The sequence below is a fragment of the Hevea brasiliensis genome, chromosome 3 (assembly GCF_030052815.1).
Source record: "Hevea brasiliensis isolate MT/VB/25A 57/8 chromosome 3, ASM3005281v1, whole genome shotgun sequence".
NCBI lineage: Eukaryota > Viridiplantae > Streptophyta > Magnoliopsida > Malpighiales > Euphorbiaceae > Hevea > Hevea brasiliensis.
Genome location: NC_079495.1, coordinates 7,333,674 through 7,346,326, shown reverse-complemented (window position 1 = coordinate 7,346,326; position 12,653 = coordinate 7,333,674). Strand labels below are relative to the sequence as shown.

The following is a 12,653-nucleotide window of genomic DNA, read 5'->3' as shown; positions in this document are numbered from 1 at the left end:
CGCCCGATATTTTCCAGGAAAGTGGAATCACCACCGTTCGATTCGGTTAACATTTTCTCACAGATATAACCAAGTCTTGATCGTTTACTTGGACTTTTCAGTCTTCTCTCTCACCGGAGGGTTTTTCGATTCCATTTTACTCCTCCGATTCCTTCGCTTTCACTTCATTTTCTCAACAGAATCGTATTCCCTGTAATCTCTTCTCTCTAAAATTTCATTGCTTGACGCTTTCCCTGGAATTTGTATCAGACTATGAGTCCTGTCTGATCATTGCAATTCTTGCGCTTGATTTCAATTCCGCCTTCAAATTTAGGGTGGTTTTAAATCTTAATTCGGGATCTACGACTTCAGTTCTGATTTCTTTGTTTTCACTAATGGAGAAGAGCAATTCATTTAAGTGTCAAACGCAAGAAACGAATTCGCAGCATCCATGGACTGGAGATTTCGGATTCGGTGCAAGCGATCGTAGGTACACTTATTGGCGGCAGTCTTCATTTCATCATCAATCAGCTGAGCCGCACACTCCGATTTCTATTATATCGAATGATACGACAAGACCTCTGCTTTCGCGCGCTGTTTCGAGCATAGATGTTCCACCGGAGATTTACTCCGACGACTACGAAAGCGAAAGCATTTATGAGGAGGCAAAAGACTCCATGAAAGAGAAGAACACATTATCAGTTTTGTGTTCCCTGATATCGATATTTAGGGTGGTAAGGTCCGGGAATAGGCATATGAAGAGGCTTTTGGTGATGATTTCGCTCAATGTTGCATATTCTACTGCGGAATTGGGAATTGGGCTGTTCACGGGGCGTGTTGGTAAGAAGTTATGATCACACTTTGCCTTTTTGCTAGTATGCTGAAATTCAGGGGCAATTACTTTTACTATTATTATTATTATTATTATTATTATTATTATTATGTTTTTGGGTTAGGGGAATCAGTTAGTTTTTTTGTTAGCACTGTTAATGATTTTGCCATTCTTTTGGTGCGTTTTGGTGTCATTTCAGGGTTGGTATCTGATGCATTTCATCTGACATTTGGTTGTGGTCTCTTAACGTTTTCTTTATTTGCCATGGCTGCTTCTCGGGGAAAGCCTGATCGTGTATACACTTACGGGTGAGTCTTGAATCTGTTGTCCTGGTGTAGCCTTATTCTAGATAATCATTCGGCTTTCATGATATGAATCCATAATTTTGTTACAATTTTTTTAGAATTTTCTTTTTCTTTATTTTTCCCTCTCTTGTTGTTTTAATTTATTTTAATTGTTAAACTCTTCTTACCAGGTACAAAAGGCTTGAAGTTTTGGCTGCTTTCACTAATGCTGTAAGTATTTGACAATTCCTGCTCTCTCTGTTATTTGGGACACTTTTTCATGGTCTTTTAGAATGATTATATTTGGTATGAACATAAGCAAATCCCTTAAATTATAGTTCTGAGATTTTTCTGGAATCTAGAGATATGTAAAATAACTCTACATATTTTAGGCCCCTAGCCAGATTTACTGTTGACTTAGCGAGACAAACATTTGGATGTAAAGGATTTCTCAGGGTTGAGGTTCAAGGTTACACTCAACTTAGCAAGAAATAGCTCAGTGGGTAATTATACAGTGTAATCACGGGATATGTTGGTGTTTTTCTTCAAGTAGCGGTTGTTATTAAAATGCTGATTTATGTTAATGAAACATTTTATCTTAACTGGGACAAGCTTTTCTCTACTTTAGGACGTAATATGTCTGCAATTTGAGGAATCTTTACTCTCTCTCTCTCTCTCTCTCTCTTACACACACACACACACACACACACACACACACACACTCTCACGCTCAGAGAGAGAGAGAGAGAGAGAGAGAGAGAGAGAGAGAGAGAAATATTTGATCAACATTATGAGGGAACTATTTTTCTTTGCATATAAATAAAAAGGGGGATATGAGTTTGCTTTCATTAGTCCTGACTTTTTATTTAGTTTTTACTAGTGTGGTTGTTTCTTTCTGGCATCAAAGGCACTCATCCTACTTGAGAATCATTTGCACCTTTGTTTTCCACATATTTTCATTCTAGTTCTTCTTGCCATTGCTCATTTAAAGTTTCCATGACCATATTTAATGCCTTTTTTTTTTTTTTTGTCTTTTTTGCTAACATCTGGATATTCTGTCTTTTGCTACATGTTTAGACAGCTGTTTCTTTTGTTCATGTCATTTTCCATAGCAGTGGAGGCACTCCATGCATTCATACAAGATGAATCTGAGCACAAGTAAGTTGGTCATGTGGAATTTGATACTAGTATACAACTGTTTATAGGTTAACTTAATTCATGCATTTGAGATAACACATAATTAGTAATTATGTAATGGATACATAATCATCATGAAATGCATAATTATCATGAAATTTATGGTTCTTTTATATAAAATAATTTTTTTTGGCTCATTTTGCTGCTTCTTGTAGGCATTATTTGATTGTTTCTGCAGTGACAAATTTATTCGTAAATCTTATTGGTGTTTGGTTCTTTAGGAACTATGCCCGCATTAACCTTGGTAAGTCTTATACTGCAGCTTTAGGTGTCTCTGGAAACTCTTCATAGATAAAGTTCAAGCAATATTAAAAGCTAATGTCTGCAAATGCTTATCTAAATATTTGTCTTTTCTCTTTTGTTGATTATAAGGAGTGACAAACTCCAAAACAGGGTGATTTTTACCTACTTCATTTTGAGTAGGATAATATGTTATATTGATATTCACCATTTTTGTTAGTCTTCAATGGTTCTTCCATTAGGAATTATTCTAAATATGCATGTTTTGTTGCAGTTTACAGAAAAGCAGAAGATATGAATTACCACTCAGTTTGCTTGCATGTCCTTGCTGATTCCATTCGTAGGTTTGCTCTCTATCACTCTCTCTATTTCTATACTGACATGCTGGCTTTCTTTTGTGCATGCATTTTTCTTTTTCAGATTGATTTCACCTAGAGTCATTGAACTTGTCATCAATTTCAACATGGTTGCTGTATTTGTATCAGCAAAGTAATCAATTTTAATGTTTGTTTCAATAAAGTTACTATTGCTGAATTTTGATGAAATGTCAGGTATATTTTTTACATGATAACCAAGTAAAATTTCTTTGATGTATTTCTGTAGGTTATAGTACCACAAAACATAGTCATCACGTAAAAAAAAAAGGCTAAATTTCTATAAAAATTTAGTAATGGTGACCTTGTTGAAAAAAAAAAAAAAGCAAAGATGAATATTTTATTGATGTAAATTAAAATTTGGTGATCATATTGAAATTTAGTGATAAGTCTTGTGAATTGACCTTGAAATTAAAACTTTCATTTCCAATTGTTTTTTTTTTTTTTTTTTTCTTCTTTATGCATAAATGTTAAGCTGGTATACTCTTATTGTTTCTCAGTGCAGGTTTGATATTGGCATCCTGGTTTTTGTCCCTTGGGTATTTTGCTTCATCTTTCATTTTCAACTTTAGTTCTATAACACCAGTGGGTCTTTCTTGTTCTCACTCCTTACCTCTTCTGATCGTTTTCTTTGTAAATTGTTCCTTTAATTGCAGGGTTGACAATGCTGAAGTCTTGTGTTTGGGACTAGTCTCGGTTGCAGTTTTTATGCTTATCATGCCACTCTTTAAATCTACTGCTGGCATCCTACTTCAAATGGCGCCACCTAGCATTCATTCTTCTGCATTGAGCAAATGCCTAAGACAGGTGAGGTCTGAGAAAGGCTTTTGCTAATGGTGCATTATCAATTTACCTCATTTAAGTGAAGAAAATTTAAATTATGTTTTCAATTTTCAAACTTGTTTCGCTATACTTCTGTATTTATCTTGTTTCTCTTCCTCAACTTAATTTATCTCTTCTTTCAGTTTCTCTCCACAAGTTGCCAGTAAATGCTAAAAAGATGATATCCTTAAGAATCTCACGTAAGATAGTGATTAGTAATAGAACAATTCTTTTGGTCCCCTTTATCTTTTCACCACCTATACCATTTTCAAATGCAGTGATCTTAAAAGCATTCTATCTTATTTACTTTGTTTGCATTGCTATTGACCAGATCTCTCTCTCAACTCCTCCCCTCATTCTCTCTCTTTTTGGGGAAATTGTGGTCACTTTTGATTGTTTGTGGATGATAATGCCTGGCACAGTTATAATATGTGATCCTGGCAGTTTGATCTAGGGAATGCCTAAACAATCTAAAGAGTGGGTTCATCAACATTACCTATTGATCAATCTTTTTTCACCTGAAAATTCTTGGGTTAGGTTACTGCTCGTGAAGATGTTAGTGAAGTGTCTCAAGCTCGTTTTTGGGAATTGGTGCCTGGTCATGTTGTTGGTTCACTTTCAGTTCAGGTACATCACCAAAAATTTTGCTTATTTTCTCTCTGTTTGCGATTGCATGGCATATTTTTTTTCTTGATGGACTATTGCTACGTGTCTTTTATTTCTATGATTGTATATAGGATGCATAATGCAAGTTTAACCTCATATAAAAATGAGCTTAATAGCCATTATATCAAATATTAATATCGAGATTCGTATAGAATCAATTAAGGCGTATACGTAATTGAAATAATGAATACATAAATCTCAATGTAAATATTTAAGGGATTCTTATAAAGGTCAAGTTTATAATAGCTGCACCCTTATAAAAAAAATTTTGCTTTTAGCTTTTGACCTACATGGTGAAACTGTGAAAGATTTACATTTTACTTGTTTTGGTGGATGGACACTAGCAGGTGAAGGAGGGGATGGATGATAGACCAACATTACAGTTTTTGCATGGTCTGTATCATGATTTGGGCATACAGGATCTTACAGTACAGACTAATTATGATCAAGGCCCATCTTCCCCATTTTTTGGTTGAGAGTTGTGAAGAACAGCTTCAGATTGAAGTCCTTCATTTGTAATTTTTATCTTTGATCTCACTCGATAGAAAGAGACCTGTTACCGATTGAGGGGAATTTTTTATTTTCATTTATTTTATTATTATTTTTCTGGTTGCAGGATGCTTATGTGCACCGTATTTGAGGATGTCTCACATTTTAGAGTTCTAAAGAAAAAAAAAAAAAAAATCTATTGATGTGTTTCATGTTTTATGTAAAAGATAAAATATAGTTTGGTGGTAAAAGAAGTTATATTTACTAACACGCACAAATTGAAATCTTTATTTTAATGTATACTCGATGACAAGAACAAGCACGACAATTATTACTTTGAATAATCATTCCAGTCAAACAAATAATTCAATATCAGGAATTCAACTCGAAATTAGTTATCTCCAAAGCAAATTCACAATTGAAAAGATAAAAGAAACCTAATTGAAGTCAAGAAAGCGACTTCGAACGCGTTTATTGAATCAAATTTCTCGGAAAAAGAAGAACTTATGGAGAAAAAAAAAAAAATACTGGTTTCAAAGTAGGTGTTGAATGTGGGTAAAATATCAAATTGACAGGCTACATGTTAAAACTAGGTTTCTTGTCTTTCAAATAGCCTTGAGTTTTTATAGTTTGAAACATATCGGCAATATTGGGAAATTGAATTGAAACTAAATTTGGGTTTTAGTCTGTTTTAATATCATGTTGAATATTGAAACCAGGAGTATGGATATCAACAGAAAGGTTGCATACTGAATTGGGCTTCTCATCATTAAAATAGTCTTAAGTCTTTTTTATTTAATTTACTAACACTTTTATACCTTTAATTTTCTTGTACATACCAATGTAAGATTTATTTCAACAGTAGGAAAGTCCCATTCTAAAAAAGTCTTAAGATTGTGGTAGGTGAATCTGTACTATCTTACTATATAATTTCTCTATTATGATTTAGTACATATGCGGTTATGAGAGTTTCATAAATTATTACTTTTTTTTTTAAATCGTTAATTAATTTTTTTTAATTTAACAAAAACTAAAATTTTCATTAAAAAAACATATAACAATTTTTAAAAATCTAATAGATAAATTTTATATAATAAATTTTATTAAAAAAAAGGATCAGGTTTAGAGTTTATTAAATATTATTTATTAATTTTTTTTAAAAAATATTATATGTATTTTTATGAGGGAATTTTTTTTAATTTATAAATTTTTCATAATTAATTACTTTAAAAAAAAATTTATTTTACAAAAATATGATGAGATTAATTATAAATTTATATTAAATTATTTTATTTTTTGTAATAAAATAATTTTATTTTATATGAAATCAAATAATCATAGAAGATATATCGTAAAATAAAATGTATACATGAGTGAGTTTCAAAAATTTTCAATTATCAAATAGTTATTTTAAAAAAAAAATAATTACAGTTATTTACACGTTAATTTGTAATTGGCTTGCTATTTTTGTAAGATGCTCATATGGAATCACGAGGATATATTCTCGTTTTATTTTGAGTACCTTCTTTATTAGATTCTTATATTTTGAGCTTTTAATGAATGGATAGAAAATAGAAGGGTAAACTAAACAGAGGAAAGCCCAATTTTTTTTTTTTCCCTTAAATTTTTTGTTCAGGTTTAAATAAGTTTATTTTTAAGTTTTTATCTAAATTAATCAATAATTTTCTGTTTAAGTTTAAATAGATTCAATTTTTGGTCAAACAATTAAAATAATTTTTTTTTATTTTTAATAACAAAATATTAATTTTATATTTTTAAATTATTAATTATTTTTAATTAAAATTAAAAAAAAATATAAAAACCAAGCAAATTTCCCACTTAACATGAACATCAAGAACATCAAATAAATCAATCTAGATTTGAATATCAAAAACAAAAAATAAATCAACTCCGATTTGAACGTCAACTCATATTTGAGCATAGGGTTGAGCATTCAGTTTAAATCGAACCACTCAAATCAAAAACCAAATTTCTCATAAAAAATGCAACAGAATCGAACCAATTTTCGATTCAATTCAAAACCATCAGTTTGCTCTCAAACTCAGGTGCCTAATCTCTTCCCAAAATCACAAATCCTTAATTTCTTACCCAAATAGCAAAACCCCAATTTCTTAACTCATTAGCCAAATACAATTATACAAATCATCCATAATAAATTAACACTAAAAAAGCAACATTACAAAAAAAAAAAGCAACATTACAAAAATCAATTTATACAAATCATTAAGTAAATCACAGGAAATATAATTACAAAATACTTATTCATTACACCAATCCATGAACAATAATATGAAACTACAAATCAAGAAGCAAACACAATATAGATACCCAGATGCTAGATCATTGCAACATATTCAACAAATCAAAGAAGCAAGCTGAATTTCCCATCAAAATTTGTTGATAGTATAGATTTGATGTTCTTTAAAGCTCAAAAAGGTGAAGCCAAGAGCACTATTTGAAGAGTTTCTTAGCAAAACGATACCTAGATCTCAAATTCAAATAGCATCTTGACTTTACCTTTTTGGGATTTGAGTGTGAAGATCAAAGATGATGCATGAGTGATGACTAGATGATGGTGATGGTGTTGGTGTGCTACAAAGAAGAAGAAGAAGAAGAAGAAGAAGAAGAAGAAGAAGAAGAAGCGTGAAGATGGGGTAATGGTGATGCGAAGCCGAAAAAGAAGAATGCGAAGAAGAAGAAGAAGCGTGAAGATGGGGTAATGGTGATGCGAAGCTGAAAAAGAAGAATGCGAAGAAGAGAAATAGGAGAGTCATGGGGTTTGAGAGTAAAGAAGAGAGGGCTAGGTTGGGAGGGGGCAACTGAGAATGGGTGAATGGATTAGGGTTTAAGAATAACATGTTATATATATAAGAGGATTAAAAAGTAGCACTTTAGATAGGGAAATTGGTTTGGTTTGGTTTTGTTTTTTTTCCTTCGTAAAAATCGAACTGAACCAACTAAAAAATCGAACTGATTAAATCGAATAAGCTTTGTTTGATTCAATTTTTAGGTTAGGTTTAGTTTTTGCACAACCCTATTTGAGCATAAAAAAGTTGATGCTGAGATAACTCTTGAGGCCTTCCATTATAGCCGCTTGAAGTCCTTCACCATCATCTACCTCTCTAAGTGTCACCACATGAATAAAAAATCTAAAAGAGAAAAAGATGAAAGTAGTGGCATGGATTGCTAGAAGACGATGATGAATGGCTGAATTGAGCAGAGGGTGGGTCTGCATCTAAAGTGGTTAAGGGAAAGTTGACGATGTTTATAAAGGTAGCGTATATGAAAAAGGCTTCTTCTTCTTCAATTTAAACCTTGGTGTAACTAATTAGGTTTTAAGTATAACAAAAACTTTATCTAATTCTTTACATAGCTTTAGAACGTCCTTTTGTTTTTGTTAATCTTTTTATAAGTTGCTCTTGCCTTGTGTATGTGCACAAGTGATCTTGCTTCTTGTTCATTGTCGGACTAATAGCTATTTGGTCATACAGTCAATGAGTTTGAATAATAGATATCTGAAGTGTTGAACCTAAACTCTATTCGGACTCATAATAGATATAATTTTTTTTTTAAAAATCTATTTAAAAATTATCAAAATTTGTCTTAGAAGAGTTTAAACAAATTGAGGATTAGGGAACTTAAGGCTCTCTCTCTAACTTTTTAGAGAGAGAGACAAAGAGTTTCCTTATGCTTTTTGCCTTTGTTTCTTTAGGAGCTTAGTCTCTTTTTTCTCTGTCGACGGTGGGCTTCCTCATCCTTGCCTAGTTTGTAGGTCTCACCACTCACCAGGTAAGGCCTGTAAACAGCTTTTGTTCTATTATGGTTTTGTAGCATTCAGGTTTGGGGTTGATGGAGAGGGTTTCTTGCAACGTGCATTTGTCTTTAAGTTGTTTCTTAGCAATGGACAATTCAATCAGCACCTATGTTGCAATTGGTTAGGGCTTGGCTCTGGGGTTTTGAGTTTTTAGTGGGTATAACACCTCTAGGGACTAGGGTTGTACACAGTTTCTGAAGGATCCGAACTGAACCAAAGAACTGAACTGAACCAAATCAGAACCTAACTGGAAGAATTGAACTGAAGTTATTTTACTGTTTTGGTTCAGTTCTGGTTCTTCATCAAGAATCAAACTGAAATCGAATCGGAACTGGACTGAAACTGAACTAAACCGAAACCAAACCAAAGAATCAATTTTATACATATGTATTTTTTAATATATGTCAGATATATTACATAGTTTCAATAAAATTATAAATATTATATGCAAATACGATGGTTATATATATAACTTAATTTGTTATTAATTATAAGTATATATATGTAACCCAATATTAACTTTTATTATTTTTAATTATAAATACATTAAATCACTTTAAAGTCATTAATTATCTTATTAAATTACCTTTTCATCATGTAATATACTTTCTTGTTAAAAATTATATAATTAAAAAATATGTATAAGATAGTAGAATATATTTATTAAAATATATGTTATGAAATAACTTAATTTATATATGTGCTGTTTCATGAGATTGAATTATGACCCACTCAAAATGTCATTGGTGTGATCCGAATATAATATTTTGTGAGGCATGTGATCATAGTGGAAAGTATGATCAGACAAAATAATATTTAAGAGTCAGCGTTAATAATTGAAATCACTAAATTTAAGATTACATTAGCTATCTTATTTTTAATTCAAAAAATTTTTAATTATAATTTACAAAATTTTTATCAACAACATTTACTATATTAAAATTAAATTTATTTTTAATACTTATTATTTTGAATTAAAATTTAAATTAGTAAAAATTGTATATTGTCCAACAAAATTTTAACTTTAATAAAGAATTTTTCTGAAGCAAAAAATTACATAGTTTTGTACTCTTGGTTTAGGTTACATTAATCCTAACTCATATTATACTTGTTGATTTGCTGTTATTTTATAATATGGATAGAAATATTATGTGATTTATTATGTGTAGGAGTGAGCGCTTACTATCATATACAAAAAGTTTAAACTTTTATTAGAGGTGTAACTCTAACCCCTTATAGTGTAACAGCTCAAGCACCATGGGCCAAAGGGATCTGGGTAGGATGTTGGCCCACTAAGTTATCTCCACTCAATGTCAACAATCCACCCCCAGCACTTGTTAGAGATTCAAACCCATTACCTTGGATGTGATACCAATTGTAGGATTGGGTGCCTACTACTATTTCAAAAGCTTAAACTTTTAATAGAGGCATAACTCTAAGCTCTTATGGTATAGCAGCCTAAGCACCATGGGTTGAAGGAACCTGAGCAAGATTTTGGCCTAATGAGTTATCCCCACTCAGTGCCAACATTATGGATATTTTGTATTAACTTGTACTTTTATATGAGAATTGTTAGTTTAATTTTAGTATTTGATATTACCCACTCAAAAGTCCAAGTCAGATTGTCAAACTCAACTAGCATGGCAGTCAAAATAGTCAAATCTGTCCAGCATGATAGTCAAAGTTTGATAATGATTTGAGGACAAAAGAGCTGAACAAAAGATGGATCCAGCAAGCCCTTCGCTCGCCCAACAGGGCAAACAAAGGGTTTTGCTGAATGAGCAACCAACAATCATGCTAGCAATCAAGTAAAAGCAAATTTTACGAAGCAAATCCTAAAGATTTGGCCAAGATCAAATCCACAAATGAAGCAATAGCTATTTCCTAAGAAACCTATAAATATCAAAAGAGTAACGAGAAACAGGTACGCTTACTCACTATACTATTCTATTCTACTAAAAATATTCTCTGATTTTTCTCTCAAGAAGAGATCTCTAACTTGAGTGTTAAAATGGCCTGCCAGAAGGCCATCCACCTTATCTTTCTCTCTTGTTGCAGGCTTACGTGTCATCAAGACCAAGACCCAAAGACCACTGGTAGCATCAGAATTTCTCTTCAGTAAATTATTATATTTATATTACTTTATTGAAATTTTATTTTGAAATTAGTATTATTATTTTAATATTACTACTATTATTTTTATTAATATTTCGATATTAGAAATATATAATTGTTTTTATTCTTTTAAAAGAAATACAATAACATTATAAATTTAAGTGTAGGAAGTGATACCTAAATTGAATCGGAACCAAAACTGGAACTGAAAATAGAACCAAAACTAGAATCGAATTGGAACCAAAAGCACTTAGAATCAAACTGGAATTGGAGCTAAATTTTGATTCCTCTGTTGGTTCTAAAAAATGAAAGAACTGAAGTTCGATTTTGGTTCTGGTTCTTACAAAGAACAGAACCGGAACTACACAGCCCTATTGGGAACAATCCAAAATGCTTGTTGTTTGTTTCTGGTCCTTTAATGGCCTGAGAATGCTCAAATGGCTCTATCATATCGCTTGGAGTTCGATTCCTTGTAGCTTGATCTGAAACTTATGTCATTGATCCTTTGTTGAGAAAATTTGTTGTCATCTCTTTTAGACTTCATTCAGCCTTTATTTGTTGTTTAAAAATTTCTCCAGTTGTTGCTCTTGTGGGTTTCGACATTGATTGGCCAACAAGAAATGCAGAAGGTAGCTTGGTCTCCTTCAGATTCATGTGGAAGAACATGGAAAGCTATATTTGGTTTCAAGTTAGGTTTTTTAGTTAATGAGCCTCCTTACTATTAAGTTGGGGTCTAATATTTTAGGGCTTTGAATCTAGTTTAGCTACTTGGGGTCTTCTTTGTATATGGCCTAGGCTTAAACTTCTCATGTTTCAATCTATTAAGGCCTATTATAATACTTATTTTTTTAATTTAATGAATCATATTTTGCATTTCGATAAAAAAAAATGAGCTTCCATCAAACTCTGCCGACTACCATCTTTAATCTAAATCAAGAAGACTTTAATTCCTTCAAATTCATTAAAAAGTGTTAATTTCAAAGGTAAGAGATAAAAAAATATAAAAGTCTATTTTTTCTAAAAAATTTAAAAAAAAAAGTCCTATGTCCAAAAGCAACTACAACACATGGTTGGGTCATATGTCGGCACTAATCCATGACTACCATAAAAAAAAATCATTGACAATTCATTCCTATGACAATCACAGCTAACACTGACCCAAATAATATTCTCCTAACCTTCCAAGGCCCCTTTTTTCGCTTCTTCTAGAGGACTACACATCATATAAATGTCCCTACATAGAACTATATATTTATATATGTAGGAATATTAAAACCAAGATCTATGCGCTTATACAGGCATAAAAAACATAAACTAATTTATATCACATAGCCGCATATATAATCACATCATAATAGATAAATTACATACATAGATTTCACAATCTAAATGTACCTTTTCCAGCAGTGATCCTCCAGGAAAGTAGAGAGAAGGAATAAATAGCACACTTCCACACCTACTTTTTCTTACATAAAAGCAAAAGGTTCTGTATCTTCTTTTTCATGTGCTATATTGAATAACCTTACAATTACAAAGATCTTTCAGCTTTCCATTTTCAGTTATGGAAAGAATCATTTAATAACATAATCAAATAACCTTATTACAATTATCGTAACCAATATAATAATTGTAATTGATACTGATAGTATACCATATCAATAACCATTTAAATTTTCAACACACAATAAGTATTAAGTCAATGGGTTAATGGGCTTATATTTTAAGTCTAACATTTAGAATAGTAAATATGGGCTTGGACCTATCATAGGTGGAATTTAATTTACATCTTCCACTCACACATGATAGGACCAACTTTCTCT

General features: G+C 31.5%; 1 protein-coding gene across 2 annotated transcripts; it reads left to right on the top strand.

The window, feature by feature from the left end:
• Positions 1–115: 115 nt before the first annotated feature.
• On the top strand, positions 116–5,000 carry LOC110650273 (metal tolerance protein C2). 2 transcript variants are annotated; one of them, XM_021805163.2, is made up of 10 exons: positions 116–819; positions 1,011–1,119; positions 1,287–1,326; positions 2,177–2,253; positions 2,448–2,536; positions 2,807–2,876; positions 3,407–3,445; positions 3,563–3,713; positions 4,266–4,355; positions 4,739–5,000. In XM_021805163.2, exons 1-10 carry the CDS (start codon positions 375–377, stop codon positions 4,868–4,870), a joined length of 1,242 nt encoding a protein of 413 aa, XP_021660855.2. In that variant the 5' UTR covers positions 116–374; the 3' UTR covers positions 4,871–5,000. The 2 variants fall into 2 exon arrangements, with proteins under 2 accessions (XP_021660855.2, XP_021660853.2); XM_021805161.2 differs by having other exon boundaries at positions 121–819; positions 4,742–5,000.
• The last annotated feature ends 7,653 nt before the right edge of the window (positions 5,001–12,653 follow it).

What these genes read in the sequence shown, in the direction of transcription:
- LOC110650273 (XM_021805163.2), top strand. Translation starts at nt 375, where the DNA reads ATGGAGAAGAGCAATTCATTTAAGTGTCAAACGCAAGAAACGAATTCG. An exon ending in TGGCTGCTTTCACTAATGCT is followed by an intron (nt 1,327 to 2,176) that starts GTAAGTATTTGA and finishes ATGTTTAGACAG; the next exon opens with CTGTTTCTTTTGTTCATGTC. An exon ending in CAAGATGAATCTGAGCACAA is followed by an intron (nt 2,254 to 2,447) that starts GTAAGTTGGTCA and finishes TGCTTCTTGTAG; the next exon opens with GCATTATTTGATTGTTTCTG.